The 21,361-nt window shown below is 46.0% G+C and overlaps 1 protein-coding gene across 7 annotated transcripts in view; it reads left to right on the forward strand.

Moving 5' to 3' along the window:
* The window catches only part of CAMTA1 (calmodulin binding transcription activator 1), a 245,427-nt gene that overhangs the window by 131,259 nt on the left and 92,807 nt on the right, over positions 1 to 21,361 (forward strand). For all 7 annotated transcript variants that reach the window (XM_063177088.1, XM_063177089.1, XM_063177093.1 and 4 more), the window contains one exon: positions 817 to 888. In XM_063177088.1, the coding sequence (XP_063033158.1) occupies positions 817 to 888 (72 nt within the window). The remainder of the gene's footprint in view (positions 1 to 816; positions 889 to 21,361) is intronic.

A 21,361-nucleotide genomic window follows, 5' to 3' on the forward strand; every position in this document is an offset into this window, starting at 1 on the left:
CTCAGTGATAGCAGCCAGTCTTTAAATCCTGTTTAATTCAGGCCGACCTTGTGAGCAGTGATATGGGGAGGGGGAACTGCTGCAGCCCCATGTGCTCACTGAGTGCACATGTCCCCCTCTGAGCTTGGGATTTTTGCAATTAAAACCAGTTCTGTGCGTTTGGGTTGGCACTGGGCTTGGTTTCCAACCAAAAAGTTCTAAAATACTGGAAATGTGGGGGCTTTTAATGCAGAAAGAATTCCTCGGCTTTGCTGATTTCAGTTAATCAGAGAAGCAGAATTCATTTAAAAAAACCTCAAAAACCACAAAGAAACCCCCCCAAAAAAAAACCAAAAAGAAGAAAAGAAACAAACTGTATTTTGGCATTTTGCTGTCTAAAATATCTGACAGCAATTTCTTCAGTTTACAAACACAACGTTTTCAGTTGAAATACCCAGGAGATAATCCATGGAAAAAGAGATGAATGTGTCGTATTTGCCAAAAAAAATAAAAATATGATGGAGCAAATATTCAAAGGCCAGACCAGCCCTGTCTGTGTTGTACTGAGCACCACAGGAGCCCCTGCTGGCTCTGGGCACCCTTGGGTGGGGGTAGCATGGCAGGGATGGGTTTCTGTGACCTGTGGCAGTGCTTGCAGTGCTTAGACCAGGATGTAAACCACAGTGCTGTCTGCCCCAGCTGTCTATCCCCAGCCCAAGGGCAGAACAATCTCCTCCATTTCTGGGTCTCTCTGCTGCCCCATCCCCAGCACGGCCACTCAGGATGGTTCCTCCACTAACCTGACTCTGCTTTCTCTCTCTTTTTTTGTGTCCCCAGTGCCTGTATGGCTGCTATGTCCATTCCTCCATCATCCCCACGTTTCACAGAAGGTGCTACTGGCTTCTGCAGGTAGGATGACAACGAGTTCTCTCTCTGGGGTCACCTGGTCAAGCTGCTGCCAGGGGGGATCAGCATTCTGTGCTTTACTGTCTGGGGGGTTTTGTTTGTGTGAAAGGGAATTGGGTCTTCTCAGTTGTATGTCTCTGTTTGGAGGGATTATGTATTTTCTCTAGCAGTATGGAGCTGATGCCAGCTCATATGTTATCTAAACATGGAGTTGGCTCAAGTGAGACTTTCTGGAGGTTTCTGGTTGTGTTGTTCCATCCTGAAGCAAGGCAGGAGCCAGACAAGTGAATACAGGGTGCTACAGTGGCATACAGTGGTGTGGGAGAGATACCAGCCCTGGGCTGCGCTTGACTTTGAGGAGAACCCTGGGGCTGTGTTTGAACCTTGGAGCTGGCCCTGCAGTGGATCTGCTTTCCTCCAGTGAGGTATTCTGTCTCCAGGGAGCATTTGAAGTCACTCAATGATTTTTCTTCTGGCTGTTGTGGGAACAGCAAAGTCCCAGGAGGAGTCAAGCCAAATTTTCCTCTTATTTACACAGGGTTTGGGCAGCTCCCCTGGGGCTGTGGGGGTGTGCAAAGGATCTCAAGTGGGAATTTGCCCGGGGGGGTGTTTGCTGACCCCACCTTTGAGGAGCTGTTCACATTCTTGACTGGTTACTATGGTGTACAAAGTGGAAGTAATTTGTTTTCTTTCATTATGAAATGGCACTTGACACATACTGTAAAAATATTGTTTTAAAGATTAAACTCCCATGGTCCTGAAAACAAACAAGTCTGAGGAAAGTGACATCTGTTTCTAGAAGCAAATGGAAAAGAATTCCTGTTTCTCTTCCTGGTTTTGCAATTGCACTTCCATATTAAAAAAAGAAGGCACTGCTGCCGTCACTGGGGCAGGACAGACCCCTCACAACCCACAATGGACATAATCCAAGGAAACACGCAGCAGATGCACCCTCCTCTGTGATATCTGTGTGTTCTCAGCTCTGTTTGCATCTGTGGCATAAAAATGCTGTGTGCAAGGAAAGAGGAGATGCTTGGCTGCAGTGGTGGGAGAGGAGAGTTGTGGCTCCTCTGAAATCACCGCGTGGCTGCATCGATCCCGTTCCCTCCCAGCTGCCCAGGCTGTGCTTGTCCTCCTCGAGAGCTCCTGGCCCCAAAGGTCACCTCTTTTCTCTTCATTTCTAAGCTTTGTATTGCTTTTTCTCGTTGTGATGTGCTCCCTGGAAGTGCTGCTGGCCCTGGCTGCTGTGGCTCTCAGCCAGCAGCTCCCTGATGGGTTGCACTGCAGCACTGTAGGATCTCTGAGCTGTTCCCCTGGGTCTGGCTCTTCACTTCCACAGGGTGTGCATCAATGTTTAGTCATTTTCTTTGCTCTGGTAATCACTTTTTGTCAAGAGGATGGGAAGTACATTTCTTAGAAGCCTATTTATAAAATGTGCTGCGGGACATGTCGCTGTGGCTGTGGTAGACTGGTATTCCTCAACAAGGACGTGCTGTGCCTTGGCTGTGGGAGGAAGAGGGCTCTGTGATTCATGGCAGCATCTCCAGGCATCCTTCAGTCATGAGCTCAAGGTTGTGCAGCCAGCAGAAAGGAGCTGGCCAAGAATAGATGGCACTTCCCTATCTCTGCACACTGCCTGTGCTCAGCTCCTTGGTGAATTCAGGAGCAGTGACACCACAGAGACAGAAGGTGTTTTGTGCATCTCCTTCAGACGCTTTCACTGGTAAATGAGTTTGATATACAAAAATAGGTGTAGCCTTCAGAAACACATAATCACAGAATGATTATATGCAGGTGCTTTTATTGAAGAGCTCTGGGTGTCAGGGGTACAAGCCCAAAGCTGACTCTGACATGGGTTCAGGATGAACATGTTTTTATATTCCATCGTTAAATAACTTTCATGTTAATTATTAAATTTATATTGTTCTATTGTCTACATAGATTTCAGCCAAGCATGGGCTCCTCGGGGTCCCCCTCAAACTTCTAACATAGTTTCTCATGATTCTTCTTACGATTAAACAATAATTATATTTAATTACTAAACAATCATCACATCTAACAATTATATCATTTATCATCCTGCTTACGCAGGTGCAATTTCACATGATCTGGCAAACACAAACCCTAACATTTTCAGAGTCTATTTTTAACATTTTTCCAGGGCCCCACTAAGTCTAGTTTCTTTCTAATTCCCCAAATTTTATGATTTTAAAACCTTTTACCATCAAGGGCAATGTGTAATTTGTTTAGCTTTATAGCTCACTGAGGCACATGGGTGACTTTCCCATTTTTGGGGACACATCCAGCACCTTCCTGGGGCTCTCTCTGTGCAGTGTCTGGTCAATGAGGAGTAAATACAATTAGTCTGCAATGCTGTCTATGTTTTATGGGATGATCTTCCTCCAAATCCTACTGTCAGGTTAGATATTGATTAAAAATCCCCACACAAATGTTCTTGATCTTTTCTGCCTCACATATTCGTTGTAAAGGCCAGGACTCAAAGCAGCCACAGGGACTCACAGCCTTACTCATGCATTTACACAGCACTGTAGCCATTAATTATATGATGTCCAATTTCTTACTTAAACAACTTTGTGTTGTCATTTATGATTGACATGATGTGCCTGCTCCCTGCAGACTGGTCAGAGGGATGAGAAATGGGAGCCAATCATCTGGAACTGCCTGATTCAGTTTTCTGGGTCTGTGCTGGAAGTTCTTAGGCTGTGGTGCTGGCAGCTGTGGCTGGGTCTGCTGCATGGGGCCTCCACCTCCTCTCTCTTCTTTCATGTTTTTGGGACATTTCAAGCTTTCTTGATACCAGATTTTAAGTTTTTGGGACATTTCAAGCTTTCTTGATACCAGATTTTAAGTGCTGCCTTACCCCACAGACCTTTAGTATTTTTAATAGGTGCTGTAATTGCTGAGCCAGCATTGACACATTCCTGCTGGACATGGTCCCAGCCTGGGCACTGGCAGCCTCTTGCATGGATGCTCCCTTGGCCACTCACTCTTGGGCCTGAATGAAGAAAGCATGCCCAAGTTAGTGGTTTCCTACATTTAGTTCTCATATTTTTGTTTTGGTTATCTGATCTGTAGAAATAAGAGATTGTGCTGAGTGACACAGGCAGAGGAGAAGATGGGGATGATGACACGGGCTGCCTCTTCACTGGTTGCTGGGGAATACCTCAGTAGGACTTCAGTTTTTTATTGTTTTACATTATCTGTTTGCTTCTGAGAAGATGCAGAGCCCTGGCTGTCCACAGTTCACTGAGTGTGGAGCAGAGCTGCTGAATTATTTTCTGGTATGGGGGTGATGGCAGGTCCCAGCCTCCTGCAGAGGCTGTGGCACAGCTGTGACCCTGAGTGTGTTGGTTTGTCACTGTCAGGACTCAGGCTGCCCATGTTAGACCTTCAGCATACTACCAGATTTTGTGTCAATGGAAAAAAAAAAGTAGAAAACCCCTTGTTTGTACTTGTACTGACTAGTGGAGGGAAAATGTGGATTCTCAGACATGGATGATTTTCAAACATTGGCACAGCTGAGCAGGGAGATGCAGAGTTCCCTTCTGTGTGTTGGAAATTGGCACCCCAGGAACTGAAAATTATTCTGGCTGCCAGGCAGGCTGCTGCTTGCCAGGGTTACAGAGGCTTTGCCTTCACCCGTGGGCTGAGATGGGCCCCTTGCTCACTCCCACTCCTGTGCTGCACAGCTGCAGATGCTGAGTTTGTTAGAGGCTCATTGTGTTCCACCTGTAGCAGATACTGATGTCTCCTCTAGTGCTGCTGTTCAGGGGATGGGAGGGAATACATATTTTAAAAGTGTTGCCCTTTTTCTTAATTAAGAAGTACAATGCTATAGGATCATGCTAAAAACTTGTAAATTTAGACCTCTTGGCCAGTTAAACAAATGAAGACTAACAAGAGAGGTGGCAGAGAGCTGTTTCACATTGCACATGCATTAACTGCTCACTGAATAATTCAGAATTGGTGCAGAAGAGTGGCAGGTGAGCCAAGGAAGCAGAGTGGGATGCAGGCAGGCACAGGGACACAGCAGAGCTCCACAGAGCCCTGTTGTAAATCCAGTGTTTGCAGTAATTGCTGAAATGTGATAATCCAGCTCTCTGGGAGCCTGGGGGGAAACTGCATTTCATCTTTATTGCTCACACACTCACAGGATGCTCCCAGCAGCCATGGAAGTCATGGAATAGTTCTCTGTAGGGCAGGAAATGGCAGGAGAAAGTCAGGGACAGCAGCAGGGACATCATGGCAGGTGTGACATCCTGCCTGCCACAGAAGGAGCCAGTGGGAGATGCTGGGGGGGCACTGGGGGTGGGCAGTGTTTGGGTTCTGGTATTTAATTACTGTTCCCGTGGCTCTGTGTGCACCAGCTGTGCCTTGCAGAGGATGTGTAAGCACTGATTGAATGTCAGAGGCTTTGGCAATATTCTCTCTTTACTCTGTTGGGTTTTTTTCTGAATTCTTCCTTCTGATACACTTGAATATTCAGCAGTTTGTTACTATGAGTGTCTGCACTGATGCTTGATGCCCCCTGAGTGTGTTCCCTTCCTAAAATACATCTTGTCTGAAAGCTGTGGGCAGAAAATATCAAGACCTAAAACTCATTTAAAATGTTCTACATGACATCTGTCACTGTCCTGCATAAATTTACCGTTTGTTCTGTATTTTTTGCCATGGTTTTCCATTATGCCCTAAACAAGAGGAAGCCCTTCCCATTTATTTTTGATAGCACCCAGTCAGAGCAGCATTTCCCTCTCTGATCACTTGTGCTGTGCTGTGTCAGCAGCATCTCCTGCCTCCCTGGCTGGAGCAGCGACAGACAGCTTGAGGATTTGGGGCTTTTTCAACATAAACTGGAAGCATTACAATCTCATAAAATTTCTCAAGACTTTTGCTTAGTAATGGGTTTTTATTTTTCATTTGGGTGAAATAAAAGTGGCTGGGCAATAAAGCACAGAGAATGCTGTGCTGCACATGGGCACTCAGCTGGGTCTGTGTGTTGGGGGGTGGGATGTGAGCGAGGCCTCAGCACAAGGAGCCTGTGCATTTCTGCTAACAGGGTTACAAACTGTTGCTGCTATGCTGGCACCTGTTCCCAAAGTGTGTTTTAGCCTGTGGGATGAAATGAAGTGGGGCAGAAGTACAGCAGAGCTTGGTCTGTGGTATCAAACCACCTTCAGTGGGGCTGCACATTCCCAAGCGTGACTGGGATGTTCACAGAGCAGACTTGTGGTTCCTGTTCCAGTGCTCTGTGTGCATGTGGAGCTGTGCTGGGTGTGGGGAGACCAAACAGCACTTCCAGGATAGCAGAATCTGTGCTGATTTAGCTCTGAGCTGCAGAAGCACAGGTGCCTTTGGTACCAGACATTGGCAAGATGCAGCTGTGACAGTGTTTGCAGGAATCTTAGGATGAAGGAAGAGACAAGAATCTGACTCCATGTTTCAGAAGGCTTGATTTATTATTTTATGATATATATATAACATTAAAACTATACTAAAAGAATAGAAGAAAGGATTTCATCAGAAGGCTAGCTAAGAATAGAAAAAGAAAGAATGATAACAAAGGTTTGTGGCCTGGACAGAAAGTCTGAGCCAGCTGACTGTGATTGGCCATTAATCAGAAACAACCAACATGAGACCAATCACAGATGCACCTGTTGCATCCCACAGCAGCAGATAACCATTGTTTACATTTTGTTCCTGAGGCCTTTCAGCTTCTCAGGAGGAAAAGTCCTAAGGGAAGGATTTTTCAGAAAATGTGTCTGTGACATGCAGCAGTCTTGTGTTATCACTTGGCTTCACGATGCACAAGCATTTTCAGAGGATGGGGAAGTTGTGGGTACCCTTTTCATGCTTCCTTAACATGCCTTTGGCTTGATCTCTCTGAAGGATGCTCTCTTCTTTCCCTCCTTTCATCCTCTCACCAGCTCTTCTGAAGGCACCGTGCTCGTTGCTGTGTCCCTGCTGCTGCAGTCACTGGAACAGCCACGTCTCAAGATTTCCCATCATCTTTTTCAGGGTTCATTAAAGATCTGAAATACTCATGGAGTTGGTGGAGCTGTGCAAAAATTATTGCTCAGTCCAACTGAAATTCCAAGGGTTCTGTGAACTCTTTTGTAATAATTGTCCAGGGGTTTTTTGTGTTGTTTCTTTTTTTTTTTTTGGTCATATGCCTAACATACTGACTCCTGAAAGAGAATTTCAGGGAAACTGTGTAAGAGAAATAAAGGGTCCTGAGCATCCTGCTGCCAACCACCCAGTGGAGTGTCACAGAGAGCACAGCTTGTGTGCTGCTGGAGGAAGGACAAACCCTGGGGCTCTGTTTGTTGGGACAGCCACCTGCATTTGCAGCCATCCTCTCACGCAAGATGGTGAAAATAAATCAGATGTTGCTTCCATGAGAAACATTTTCCATGCAGACAGAAATCTACAGTAGATAAAACTGAGCTGTGGCTTGGTCTGGTGTCTGCCTGGATCCCTGTGAACCTGAGACTCTGCAGGGTGGGTGAAGTGGGGGTGTGAGAGCAGCAGCACAAACCCTCTGCTGATGTTCCAGTGAAGGGGAGGCGAAGAGGATTACAAATGAACTGGTGTGTCAAAGGCTGGAAATGTTTTAGCAGCAGCGCTTTATCTTTTGTAATGTTTTTATAAATTATTTATTAACACACTTGCTGCATTTTCCTGAGAAATTGGGTGGAAGAGCAGAATGTATAGACGGCAGACTATATTCCAGAAGAAAGACGCCTGTGATTAAAAAACAATTTCCAACCCTTTCAAACACATAACTTTATTTTAGACAAGCAGGCTTCTATTTTTGTACTGCTCTCCACCATTTTAAAGAAAATCCCGGATTCGTTCCCTAGATATATGAGGAGACTGACGTTAATGCAAGCAAACTAAAAAGCAGTCAGAGTGCTTTAGTTGTTGCTTAAATAATCTGTTGTCATTTATAGAAGGGATGCATTTCCCAAACTGCTGGGAGATGTGCCTGGGTTGCTGATCAAGAGAAGTTCTGGCAGAGGCGATGGAGAAAAGGCCAAAATGTGTCCAACTCCCACAGAAAGAGAGGAAAGGTTTGGTGCTCTCAGCTCTTGGTGGAAATAATGCCCCATTTGCCCTGGATGCTTGACCAGGGGATGGAAAGCATTGGTGGAAATAATGCCTCATTTTTCCTGGATGCTTGACCAGGGGAGGGAAAGCATTGGCAGAAATAATGCCCCGTTTGCCATGGATGCTTGACCAGGGGAAGGAAAGCATTGGTGGAAATAATGTCCCATTATCCCTGGATGCTTGAGCCAGGGGAGGGAAAGCACTGGTGGGAATAATGCCCCATTTGCCCTTTCCTTCCCAGGGGAGGGAAAGCATTGTCTCTGTCCCTCCCTGGGGACATGCACCATAGCATGGCTGGGGAGCAGCCACAGGGTGCCTGTTTGTGCCTCATCCAGCAGCTCAGTGTGAACAGGAGCTCCTGCCTCACCTAAAATGAGTTTTGCTGCAGAGGGACCCAGAGCAAGGGTGGCTCAGGGCCCTGTGAGCAGCCTGCTGTCAGTGGGGAGCATCAGCACCTCAGCAGGGACACCAAGAAGTGACACCACTGGAAGCAGGATTTCTTGTGCTTCAGCTGCCACCCCTGTGTTCTCCTGGGAAGACCCCAGAGGGTGGGACTGTCATCCCTGTGATCCTGCCCTGGTTCAGGGCAGTGCTGCTGTCACATCCTCGCAGCAGGGATCGCAGCCATGCGGCAGCACAGCCCAGCTGGAAATGAAATCAAACCACAGGCTCCAAGACACTTATTAATATGCTCTGTATACTGAGGATTAGGCTTTTGGTGACACTTAAATTGAATTCTAATGCTATTTTGAAATATATAATACGCTGAATTTACTTCACCTCAGGTTTGAGTTAATGGTTTATTAAATTATGCACCTTGCAGTAGTGAAGCTGTTTGCTGGTGTAGGACACCGAGCCTTGCAGGAGCAATGCAGCAATTCTGCTGAGCTCACCCACGTCCTCCCTGGTCAATTATTAGGTCTGCAGGTGTCTGTGAATGTATTATAGCCTTGGCTGGAGTTTCACCCTCACTAGAGAGTTATAATTGGGGCTTGAGTTGGGAATTCTGTAGTGAAGCAAATTACAATTTGAGTTTAGAGATCTGGAGTTTGTTCTGGCGTGGGCAGCAGAGGACTTGAAGCAGATGCTGCCAAGGCTGAAGTCTCTCTTTCTAAAGCAGGGTATTTTTTCCTTTAATATGCAGTGTTTTGGCCTGCAGTGAGTTACCCTTGTATTTTATTTGTTAAGGAACACTTTTGTAAGTGTTTTGGATAAATCACTTCCCAGGTGCCTGCAGGTTTGAGTGCTCTTCCTTCTATCCTCCGCCTTTGTAAACGTCTTGCTGATTACCCTGGTTGCTTTTATTCTCAGAATAATCTTTCATTTCTGAAGGAGTCTCTACTCCCTTTCTATCAGCTGGCTGCCTCAGCTGTCACTGACGTCTGCGCTGCCCTGGGTTAATGAAGCTCTGATGCCTCTTGTGTCTCACACTGCCTCAGTGGTGAGTGAGAAGTGAAGAATCTCCATCCCTGTCACCTCCCACAGCTGCCACCTGCATCCTGCCACCTGATCCCACCTGGGAGCCATCCCTGCATCCCTCTCTCCACACCCATGGTTAAGTTGTGGGTCACGCCATGGCAAAGTGGCTGTTAGACCCATGGATGCACACATGGTGCACTACCCTTAGTGAGAGGCAGTGAAGGTTCTTAAAAAGAGCCCCAAGTTCATGGTCTGCACTGTAAAATGCTGTGCTCCCCTCTGAGGCTGTGGAAATGGTGTGCAGGGACCACAGCCTTAGTTCTCTGTGAAATCATTCAAAAAGAGCCCCAAGTTCATGGTCTGCACAGTAAAATGCTGTGCTCCCCTCTGAGGCTGTGGAAATGGTGTGTAGGGACCACAGCCTTAGTCCTCTGTGAGATCATGGTTTTCTTTAGTGTATTAATGGAGGGGCAAAAGCCAGAGGAGAAGGGCCAACCTAAATGGCTTTTGCTTCTGAACAGGCAGTGTTCCTAAGGGGATAGTTTTCTGTGTCAAGGAAAAAGTGCAGAAGTTTTATCTCTGTACATATTTTTCCCTGAAACATCAGCTTTGCCTCTGTTCCTCGTGCTGCTGTGGGGTGTGTATGGCACAACTGTCTGCTGGCTCCTGCTGCTTATTGGCCATGGGCAGCCAAGAAAGCATGACAGAGTGAAATAGAGGTTGAAGTTTTTATCAGTTTAAGTCACTGCAAAATCTCTTCTTCCCAGAAAAGCAGATTTCCCAATAATGTAACCAGGACAAAATAAGTGTTTGATTCAGTGTGTCTTTATGCTGTTCTCCTGGTGGTATGGCAGGAGGGAATGGCTGCTCCCAGTGCTCCCCATGGCACCTGGTGGGACACACAGCTCTGCCCTTCTGCTGAGCTCTCATCACTGTCACCCTTCAGCTGAGGCACTTTCTGCTGGAGAAGGGAGAGAGGAGCTTGCTCTCCCTGGTGAATGGTGAAGATTTTCATCAGTTACCACCAATATTATTAATTTCTTCAATTATCTTTGTTTGTGGAACTCTTCACAAGCTGGCACCAGCAGCTCCATAATCACAGTGTTTATTTCTGAATGCAGAGCACTGGTGTTTATTCCTCTCTATAACTTAGACTTGAGTCACTTTCTGTAGGGATTGTGCTGTTCTCAAGACACAGCACTGGTGTCTGAGTGCTTTGGGGTGCAAGGACCTTGTCAGGTTGGTTCAGCCAAGCATCTCAGAGTCTTCCAACCCCTGTTGACCAGCACAGATGCACTGTCTCTGTCTGGTTTTACAGTGTCCCCCTAGAGATACCTAATGACTTTCTGAAGCACACCAGTCAAATTTTGCTCATCTCATGCTTTTGCATTTCCTTGAGCTGTCCTGCTGGGAATTTGCTTTACATGCCTAGTGTAAAACTAAATTATAGGCAAAGGAATCCTCATGGAAGATTCATCCCCTCCTTGGCCTGCAGTGGAGAATGGAGCCACAACATCAATTCTGCCATGAGCAGTTTGAGCAAGGTGCAGAACCAGCCCCAGCTCCTCCTGCAGCTCTTGGCACTGGCACAAAGAGCTCCAGCATCAAATACTGACTTGTTCTTTTGGGTTTATTGAACAATAAATCCATCACAGAAATATGCAGGCAGAAAAATGAATGCAACATTCCTCAAGGTCACTGGTTGCACAGAGGAGATTCTGTGACTGTGTGGTGTGTCCTGTGGCACAGCAGAGTCATGGGATCCACTCAGTCCTGCAGCCATGTCCTCTTTTAATAAAAAAAACCCCAGCAAATACATCCTGTAACCTGCTATCTGTGCAGTGCAGCACTCTGATAAACAGTAATTATAACTATTATGGGATGCCATCTCCTCTCTGCCATTTATTGACCTTTTCTTCAGTGTAATTTTCTTCTCAGGGGTCCAGGTAGTTCAATATCCAAGGAGGAGCTGCCATGTGAGCATCTGGGCAACACAGCCACCAAGGCCTGTTCAAATGCTGAAATATGCTCAAATTTAGACTTGTTTAAAGTTTACATTATAGTGACAAATCTGGAAACCTCAGAGAGAATAAGTTTTTTTTCTGAGTTCTCCTTGTAGTTGTTGGGGGAGAAGAAGTTAAAAGTGTTGGGTGCTGGGATGCTGCTGAAAGAAGTTGACTAAAATAGCTTTTCTGTTTGTAATAGCATTTCAGATCCTAGAGCCTTTTCAAGCTCAAAGTGACCCAAAATCATTTGTACAGTGAGAAACATTGTCCTTCCAGGGAACTAACCCCTCATTTTGGGTTTTGTAGAATCAGACAGGAAATCCATTCCAGATTCAGAAAATAATGTGACCAAATAAGTTTTGGAGGGGCAGCTCTGAATTTGGGAGAAGAGGCAATGTCACATTTGGGTTTTAACAACAGTTTGCTGAAATAGTGTGAATTCACATTGTCAGCTAAGAATATAAATTGCTTTAAAATTCACCTTTTTCACAGCTTTACTCTGAAGCAGACCAAGGCATTGCCTTCAGGCATGGTAAAGGGGACATCATGTCCCCCTCCCCATAATTTCAGGCAGAGCATCCCTCCCCATAGCTCCCCAGTGCTGCAGGGGCTCCAATTCCCACCCTCCCACTTGGGTTCCATGGGAGGAGGGAGAGGATGTGGAGTGGGCTTGATTAAAAAGTGCTTTTTGCTTTTTCTCCTGAAGGATGTTTGCAGTGAAAACTGTACGTGAAATTTATACTCCTCTCATATGATTCTGACTGGTTTTAGTGCACAAATTCTCAGAAGAAAATGTATTCAATAAAAATTTGATGTGGAACTATAGCTCAGCAGAATCTTTTTTAGGAAATCCAGCTCTGGGATATTTATATTGTATCTAGTTTCAGTTTTAGTGCCTATTCCTCCTGCAGATGCCCTCGTTAGCCTGCTAACAGCTCATGAAGAGTTGAGCCCCTTTCCTGCCCTCATTCTGGGCATTCCTGCAGCGCCTGTGGGGAAGGTTTGGGGGGAAGCACAGCTGTGTGCAGTGCTACTTGGCTTTTTCCATAAGCAAATCCTGCTTTTTGTTCATGAGGAATGCAGGGGGGCTGAGCCTGAGGCAGGTGAAATCTTGCCAGCCTGGTGGACAGTGATGTGGCCAGCAAGATGTCGTGTGCTTGCTTTGTAACAAGTCTGCTGGGAAATAGTTTTAGCAGGAAAATGCAATAATTCTGGATTTATTCTCCTGTGATGTTGAGCTTGCAAAAGGTGATGGCTATGGGGAAGTAGGAAAAGAATCCAGGATGGCCACAATGAAAATTGTAATGTAGACCTGTGAGCCCCCAAAGCTCCTTGTGGGGGAATAATGTCCTTTATTTGGGCTGTAGCAGCATGGATTAGTGTTGGGGTGTAGGGGAGAAGAGACAGAATTCTTTCCAGTCTTTGGAGCATCTGATATTGATGAGTAAAATCCTCACTGGCCTCCTAATTTCCAACCCTTTTTCTAAAAGGTTCCTGTTTCTTTCCCAATAATGCAAATGAGCAGCTCTTCCTGAGCCAGGTGTGTCCCTCTGCCTCCTCCCAGCTGGTGCTGGGAGCAGTGTCCAGGGTTGTGGTGCCCGAGCAGGCACAGTGTCACTCTTCAAGCAATAATTCTGGATTTATTCTCCTGTGATGATCAGCTTGCAAAAGGAGATGCTTTAGGGGAAGTAGGAAAGGAATCCAGCCTGGCCACAATGAAAATTGTAATGTAGACCTGTGAGCCCCCAAAGCTCCTTGTGGGGGAATAATGTCCTTTATTTGGGGTGTAGGGGAGAAGAGACAGAATTCTTTCTAGGCTTTGGAGCAATTGATATTGATGAGTAAAATCCTCACTGGCCTCCTAATTTCCATCCCTTTTTCCAAAAGGTTCCTGTTTCTTTCCCAAAATTGCAAATGAGCAGCTCTTCCTGAGCCAGGTGTGTCCCTCTGCCTCCTCTCAGGTGGTGCTGGGAGCAGTGTCCAGGGTTGTGGTGCCCGAGCAGGCACAGAGTCACTCTTCAAACAGAAATCCCAAGGCTGAATCCTTTTCTCAGTGTTTCAGGGGCACCAGGAATATCTCAAACAGGTTTCTGGTCCACTGCCCCCTGAATCACCACCTCCTCAATGCATTTTAATGCAAAGCTGGAGCCTCCAGGCAATCCAGAGCTTTTTCCTAAGGTTTAGTGATAAACTTGTGTCTCCTGTGAGTGAGCAATCTGCTGCTTCACCACTTCTTTCAATTTAGAAGGGAGTACACTGAAGGCCTCTTGCAAAAACATTTATTGTATCAAGCAAAACCGGAGGGTTTGGGTTCTACTTCTCTCGTAAATTTTTTTTCTTTACTTCCAGTGTTCTCATATCAGATTTTCATTGGAAAAATACTACCCAGAAGCATGGAAAATGGCATATGGCTCTATGAAATATACCCCCATCTAGGATACACCATGTTTTTATTTTGTGACAGTCCAAGATTCAGTGCATGACCTAAATATTGTGGCATCCTATTTTATTTTTGAGTTGTTGGATGGACTAGACACTATAGCTCATGGACAACACTACCATTTTGCCCCGTGGTTTACCCTTTTTCTAGATTACTGTCTCTTAGTTTCAAAATGGAACAGGATTTCTCCCTGGTTTATAAATTAGGGCCATATTCCAGCAGCACCCAGTAGTGCTGCCATATTTTAGATGGTGTCAGGATTTCTATTAAAAACCTTATTTTTCAGAGGTTTAGAGCTGAGCCATAAAAATTGGCTGTGTGTATGTATAACAGCTGCAGCTCTGTCATGCAGAGGGGGTGCTAGCATGTAGTTCCTGCAAAGCAGAACAAACCACACTTCCCACATGCATTTATACATAGAGCTCTGTGGAATTGTATTAAAACTCAGTGTAAGGTTGTGCTAAGTTTTTATTTCAGACTAATTGCTTGGAAGTCAGGAGATGCTCCCTTTGGCAAGGGTGTGGGAGGGTCCCAGGGGGTTCTGATCTGAACCAGATGTTGAAGCAGAGCTGTGAGGCAGGACACAGCCTCTCCAAGGGCTGGCTGATGGATCTGCTGATGGTTTTTACATACCTGGAGTGATTAGCTTACTCACCAAAGTATATCTGGCCCACAGAATAAATACCTCTGAATATCTCTGTTCTACCAAAAGAGACCCTGAGAACAGAATTGCACCCAGGCTGTAGCCCTGATAGTACCTACAAGCCTAACATGGATCTGAATGTGTGTCATGGGTGGGTTTTCTTCTTGTGTTGATGTGTAAGATACCAGCAGCCTCCTTTTAATAGCCCTGCGTAATGCTCACACCTCCTGCAGTATAATTTGCTGCATTTCTGCAAATAAGCTGGAGGGAGTGAAGAATATCATCCCACATATGAGCTCCTGTCAGAGGAGACAAACTGGCCCTGCACACAGCTGTGGGGGTGTCTTTCACTGCAGCTCCAGCAGCCACTGGGGTGCTTCAGGTTTGCAGACACCCAGATAATGAAGGACACAGATTCGAGCCAAATGTCAAAAACCAACAAAAAAAATAACCCCACACAATCTTGGGGTGCTTCAGGATTGCAAACACCCAGATAATGAAGGACACAGATTCGAGCCAAATGTCAGAAACAAAAAAAAAAAAAATAACCCCACACAATCTGCAAGTCTTTGAGAACCTCGCTGCAGCTTGATGCGTCTTCCATGACATTTTGGCTCTCGTTGGCTCTCCATCTGCAGGAGTTTTATGTCAGTGTCAGCCAGGCCTGTCTTTAAGCTCATGTTTTTCTGTGTGATAAGGCATTCTGACCTTAAGTGCTGTTGGTCCGTGTTAATTCTCACCTCGAAATTCTGCCTGGTCAGATCTCTCAGGTGCTGCGGTGGTGAGCACAGCACGGGCTGGTTCTGCTTTAAAACTCTCATTGAATTCCTGCCAGGAGCACATTTTTATCATCTTCTCCCCAGGTGCTCTGTGGTATTTCCCATTTGAGTTCAGACCTGGGCAGAGCATTGTGTAAGACAGGGCATGTGGCACTATGGCCATGGGGGTGTTGTCCCACAGCTGACCCTGCTCCACCTCCCTTCAGTGTTTAACAGAGCTCATGAACACACCTGCACAGCCTCGTTAATTAATATCATGTTTTACATTCTATTTTAATAAAGCCTTTTCATTACAGAGCTCGTTCCCTTGGTAGGAGAAATTGAAATTCTTTGCGAGAGCATTATAATTAAGCTGTAGTGCAATGGGCAGGGATGTGTGTATGGGTATAAATTGAAAGAAGAGAAATTTAGGTTAATGGAGGAAATTCTTTACTGGGGAGGTGATGAGGCACTGGAACTGGTTGCCCAGTGAGTGCCCCAACCCTGGAGGTGTTCAAAGCCAGGTTGGACAACCTGGGATAGCTGACCCTGCCCATGGCAGCTGGGGTTAGGACTCTCAGACGTGCCTGTGGTGGCTGGGGCAGCAAAAGGAGGCAGGTTTCAATGCTGAGGTTGGTTCTGCAGGTGATTTATTTACCACAGGCTGGAACTGGGGGCTGTTTCCAGGTGGGTCTGCCACAGGGAACAGCTTTGGGGCGTTTCTTCAGTTTACTGTAAAATACCAAGAGTGGCAGTACAGGAGGTGAAATACTTTGTTATTTTAGGTCTGTTGTGCCTTGCTCCTGCAGTTTAAAAGTCAATACACTGGTGCATCCACAGCTGTTCATGATGGGTAGAGTTGCTTTGATGAGCATGAGGAAACAGAGGTTCACTGTGGGGTTAGAGCATCCCTGTTCAGAAATGCAGTTCAGCAAAAGGAGGCAATGAAGTTGTGTCAGAATTACTTGAGAATTTGGGAACAGATTTTTATTTTCTCTTTGACAAAAAGTAGGGTTTATAAAAAGAGAGAAAGCCTGCCTGGGAGGGGTGGTTGAGTTCCTGCTGCCACCCTCAGGGAGGTTTATTTACGAGTTGTGCAGCAAGGAGATGGAAATGCTTCATTAGCAAGCAGCAGTGCATGCTAGCTGGAGAAGATCCTAATGGAGTAAATTAGGAGGGAAACATCTGTTGCTTTCTGTTTTGGTTTTAGTGCTCAATCTGGTGCTAATCCTGGCCTTTTGTGACCTTTTTATATGTCCCCTCGTCCTAAATATGAGACACATTTTGTTCATTAGTTGTGGATTTGTGTTGCACCTCTGAACAGTTCATCTCTACCCTTGAGGAGAGATTTGTTTCCTTCTTTTCCTTCCTTCCAAAGACCTTGCAGGCAAAATGTTAGAGGGAAAGGAGAGGCAGTAAAAGCCTGAGCCAGGCAGAGGAAGATGTGTGTGTACATGTGCATAGAGATATAGGATGCAAAGTTATTCCTTCTTCCACCATTTGTATAATGATTTTATCATTAAAAAATGACAGCTTACAACTGAAATTTTAAGTCTTGGTGGTTTATGCAAAATTCATGGCATGTTCAGGAAAAAGTATTTCTCTCAGCTACATGTATAAATAGCCAGGTTTGATGCAAAGAGAGAGGTGGCATACAGAAATTGCCTTCCTAAATCCTAATTTTTTCACCAGCTGATATTGTAGTGGCAGACAGAGATTCTGCTCTGCTGCTGCATGAAATCTGAGGAATTCCCTTGTTAGCAGGAAGGGAGACAGGAGCTGGTGGGTGCTCTCCAAGGGGCTCCCCTGTTTCCAGGAAATGTGGATGCTCTCCAAGGAGCTCCCCCATTTCCAGAAAAGAGGACACGGACCAGTGTGTGGTCTCTGTCTGGAGCATCAATGCTGCAGGTCTGAGCTGCTCAGCACCAAGTTTGCATTTGCAGAGTTTTGTTCAAGGCTTAAAACACTTGCTCAGATTAATGACCAAAAATGTCAAATGTGTCCGCAGCTAATTATTCATTAGATGCGTAATTAGTGTGAGATGATCATGACATTTTACTGTTATTAATTTTTATACCCCAATAGGAATTAAATCAGGCTGCAGTCACAGAACAACAGTTGGGACTGGCACTGGAGATGCTGTGGAGGAGCTGGAGGATGCTCCTGCAGCTCTGCCCAGCTCTGAGGGAGTTTTGGTGCTCCTGGGTTTCCTAAAATCAGTTCTTGATTTCCTCTTGTATTTCTGCTCTCAAGGGAGGGCTGCAGGATGCAGGCAGCCAGGCTGAGCCTAGTTGGCTCCATTGAAAGTAATGATAAACTCCAAAAAAGCAAAGCCAAACCTTTTGGGTTCTGCTCATCAGAGACTGGCGGGTTTCTGGCTTTGTTGTCTTTTAATACCCCAAGAACAGATGCAGGTTGACAAGTGGCATCAGCCAAGGGACTCAGCTTTCTAAGTTTGTGTTGAAGCAGGCTTGGAAGTAGCCAGCTGAAATCTAATTTGTAGCCAAGTGGAATAAATTGGAACTGATAGTTATTCAATTAATGGCATGGGCAGCAAGGTGAGGTCTCCTCTCAAAATAGCAGAATAAGGTTTCTCCTCATGGAGGTTGGGGAAAAAGGGGCACAGCACCAGGTTTTCTATCAAGTCCAGCCATTAATCATCTGAGTAGTGGGAGGGAGATGTGATTATCATAGAGAGGCTCAGAGAAACAATTGGAGTGAGCACTTCCCACAGTGGTGTTGGAATCCAAGCCTGATCCAGTGGACATGTCCTGGAGCTCATGATTCCCCCATGGCATGCAGCAGTACCCCAGCCCTGCAGGGAGCAGCAGGAGTGGGCTGCCCTTGCTCCTCCAGGCACCTGTGGCATCCTGGGCACTGAGACTCAATCTCTTCTGTCACATCTGAAGATGTTGTCTTTGCATGCTGAGGAGTTCAGTAAGAATGGACAATTTGGGTGTCTTTTAAATTGCTTTTTCTGCATCTGGGGATGCAGAGTAGGGTTTGACTCATGCATTCAGCAGACTTCCTGTAAACTCCCATGGTGTGATGGCTCAGAAATTGGGATAACTGCACAGACCTTTGGATAACTGCACAGTGATGAAGCTGCCACAGTTGTCTCCACCACAAGCAGACCACGAAATCCAGAAAGGCTTTTTTTCTCTTTAATCAAAAGAAAAAGTTCTTCCTATGCAAATGATGTCTGCAATAATATCAGCGTTGCCTCAGGTTTGCACAAGCTGAATGAAAGAGAAGCTGAGTTCATGGTTTTCAGCAGAATGGTTTTAACTTTTATCAGTTCAGTATGTAAGCAGGAAAGCAAAACTCCTTTTACTTGGAATAATGGAATCTTCCATTTGCATTTAAGGACAGACCAGACAAGTAATTTAACAGAAAAGTTCATGCCAGTTGGAAGCTGGCTGGATCCATGTGAGCCATGGCTGTTGTAGTGGAGCTGTGGGACCTGAGCTGGGCTCTGAGCAGCCTAAAGCAGCAGCAGGACACAAGAGCTTGTGTGAGGATGTGGTCAGTCAGATTTGTTTGGGTTTTGGCACTGAAACTGTCCTGGCCACTGGAAATGGGTACAAGATAAAATTAATGCAGATTAGCTCAGATATGGAGCTTATAGAACCACACAGATGAGGTTTAAACTATGAAACATTTCTCAAGTTGTAACGCAAATACAGTCCAACATCTGTGGCCTTTCATTAAAAGCGAAGTTACAGGAATGAGATTTCACTCAGCTACACTAATTTGTGCCTGTGAAATTATTAACAATTTGATATTGTGGCTTTCTCATTATAAACTTCTGTGGGAAAGGGGAATTAATTTTTCTGTGCTGTTAGAAGTTGTCAGAGGAGATCCCTCTCGTCCTGCGTAACCGGATCAGAAATTCCTCACGTACGTGGGCTGACCCTTTCCCTCTGGGGAACACATTAATTGAAGCTGCACTCTCATTAAACTGGTGCTGCAGGAGAGGAGTGTAAAAATAATGCAGAATAACAGTGGCAGGCCTGGAGGAATTTGTAGGAATGTTAAGGAAGGAACAGGGTAGTAATACATAAGGTGCTTTCGGATGGGGACTGTGAAGAGGAGGCTGCTGGTGGCAAATCTTTTCCACTTTTATGTAGGACATTTTTCTGTAATCAGGACTATAAGGACAGTCATAGGATCTTCTTATTGCAGCAACATCTCAGCCAGCTCTAGGTATGCAAGCTCTTCATCATCCTGCTAGCAAGCAGAAGGTGCACCAGGATGAAGAGTGGCTCTCTCCCTGCGTTTTACCTTCTGGTCCCTTTGGAGCCTGTTACCATGGAGCACCTTCCCTGCTCCCCCTTCTCCCCCAGCAGCGCCAGCACACACCTGACAACACAGCAGGGAGGAGTGGAACACAGACCAGTTCTCCTTCTCCCATTGCATGGCAGCCTGTTATCTGTGACTTAGATAAATGTCTGCTGGGAGAGAGGCGTGAGCTCAGCTCACCAGACCCATCTGACAAACCCACCACGTTTCTGGCTGGGTTGGGTTGGGTTGTGCTGATGGATGCTTCTCCCCACTTTCCTTACACCACACACAGAGCCAGCACCTCCTATGTTGTTTTCCTGGTGAAAACAACTGCCATGGCAGGGGGGGAAGCAGGTGGTGCAGGAGGGATGGGACTTTGGGTGTTCATTCCTGCTCCCCTGGTCTACAGGTGATGTGCTGAAGCCAGCCTGCACATCCTTTCCCCAAGCCATTTTCACTTGGTTTGGGATGCCATGCTGCCACTTCTGTAAAGAAAAGGTGCAACTCCATTGTGAAGAAAACATCTTACATAAATCAGGAGATGACAAAAGATGCAAGAAAGCTTCCCTGGTGCTGCCTGCTCATATCACCATGGCTGATGGCAGACACCCATAGAGATGAGGAGGGCTCTGGAGCATCTCTCTTATGAGCTGAGACTTAGGAAGCTGGACCTGTTTGGTCTAGAGAAGAGAAGACTGAGAGGATATTACATTAATGAGTATGAACGTCTGAAAGGTGGATGTCAAAGAATGGTGCCAGACTGCTTTCAGTGGTTCCCAGTGACAGGACAAGGAGCAATGGCCATGAACTAAACCACAAGAAGTTCCACATCAACATGAGGAAGGACTTCTTTCCATGGAGGGTGGCAGAGCACTGGAACAGCTTCCCATGGAGGGTGTGGAGTCTCTCCCTGGAGACATTCCAGACCCACCTGGATGCATTTCTGTGTCACCTGCTCCAGGTGACCCTGCCTGGGCAGAGGGGTTGGGTGGGATGATCTCCAGAGGGCCCTTCCAACCCCAACTATTCTGTGATTGAGTCTGAGATTTACAAGCTGGACAAGACCCATGTTCTCAGCAGTGCTCCATCCTACCAGTCTGAAGCAGTGATGATGAATGGTTCTCTTTGGCAGTGCAATATTGACTGGGCAATTCACTCTGCCATGGTTGTGCTCACACAAAAGCTCAGGAGAGCTCCCAGTGTTCTCTCTTTAATATTGCATTGATGGCCTGATGGGTTCTTGCTGACAAAACTGCCACAGCTCTTAATATCAGCCTGTCTGCATTCATCAGATGCAAAGGTTTTCCATCCTGTTGGGCTCCAGAATAGCATTAGATGGCAAATGGAGAAAGTGTAGGAAGCCAGTATGATAATTTTTTAATCTAATCCCCCATACCAGGGAGTCGCTGATGCTCTGATGACTGGGAGTTGTGATGCAAAGTAGAAAAATGCTGGATGTCATTTTAGTGATGCACGTGGAAATGGATTTTTCCATATTCTGCTTGTGTCCAGCTGCAGTGCTAAGCAAAGCCTCAGGTCTTGCATGGTCCCTGGGCTGAGCATGCTTCAGGAACATGGAGCAGTGCTTGGAAGGAGCCTCAGGTCCCATTGAGCATCCATTGCATGGATTCACAGGTGGAGAATATCCATGGTCTGCTCTGCCACCCCTCAGGAGTTACTATCTGCAAGAGCACCTGCTGCTCCTTGTAGAGACTGTCCTGTCCCTCATGGAGGCAATGTCACTGCCAGTGTCAAGGTGGGACATTCCTGCTGGGAACCTCAGGCTGGGAGAGGATTA

This window comes from Melospiza melodia, chromosome 26 (assembly GCF_035770615.1).
Source record: "Melospiza melodia melodia isolate bMelMel2 chromosome 26, bMelMel2.pri, whole genome shotgun sequence".
Classification (NCBI taxonomy): Eukaryota; Metazoa; Chordata; class Aves; order Passeriformes; family Passerellidae; genus Melospiza; species Melospiza melodia.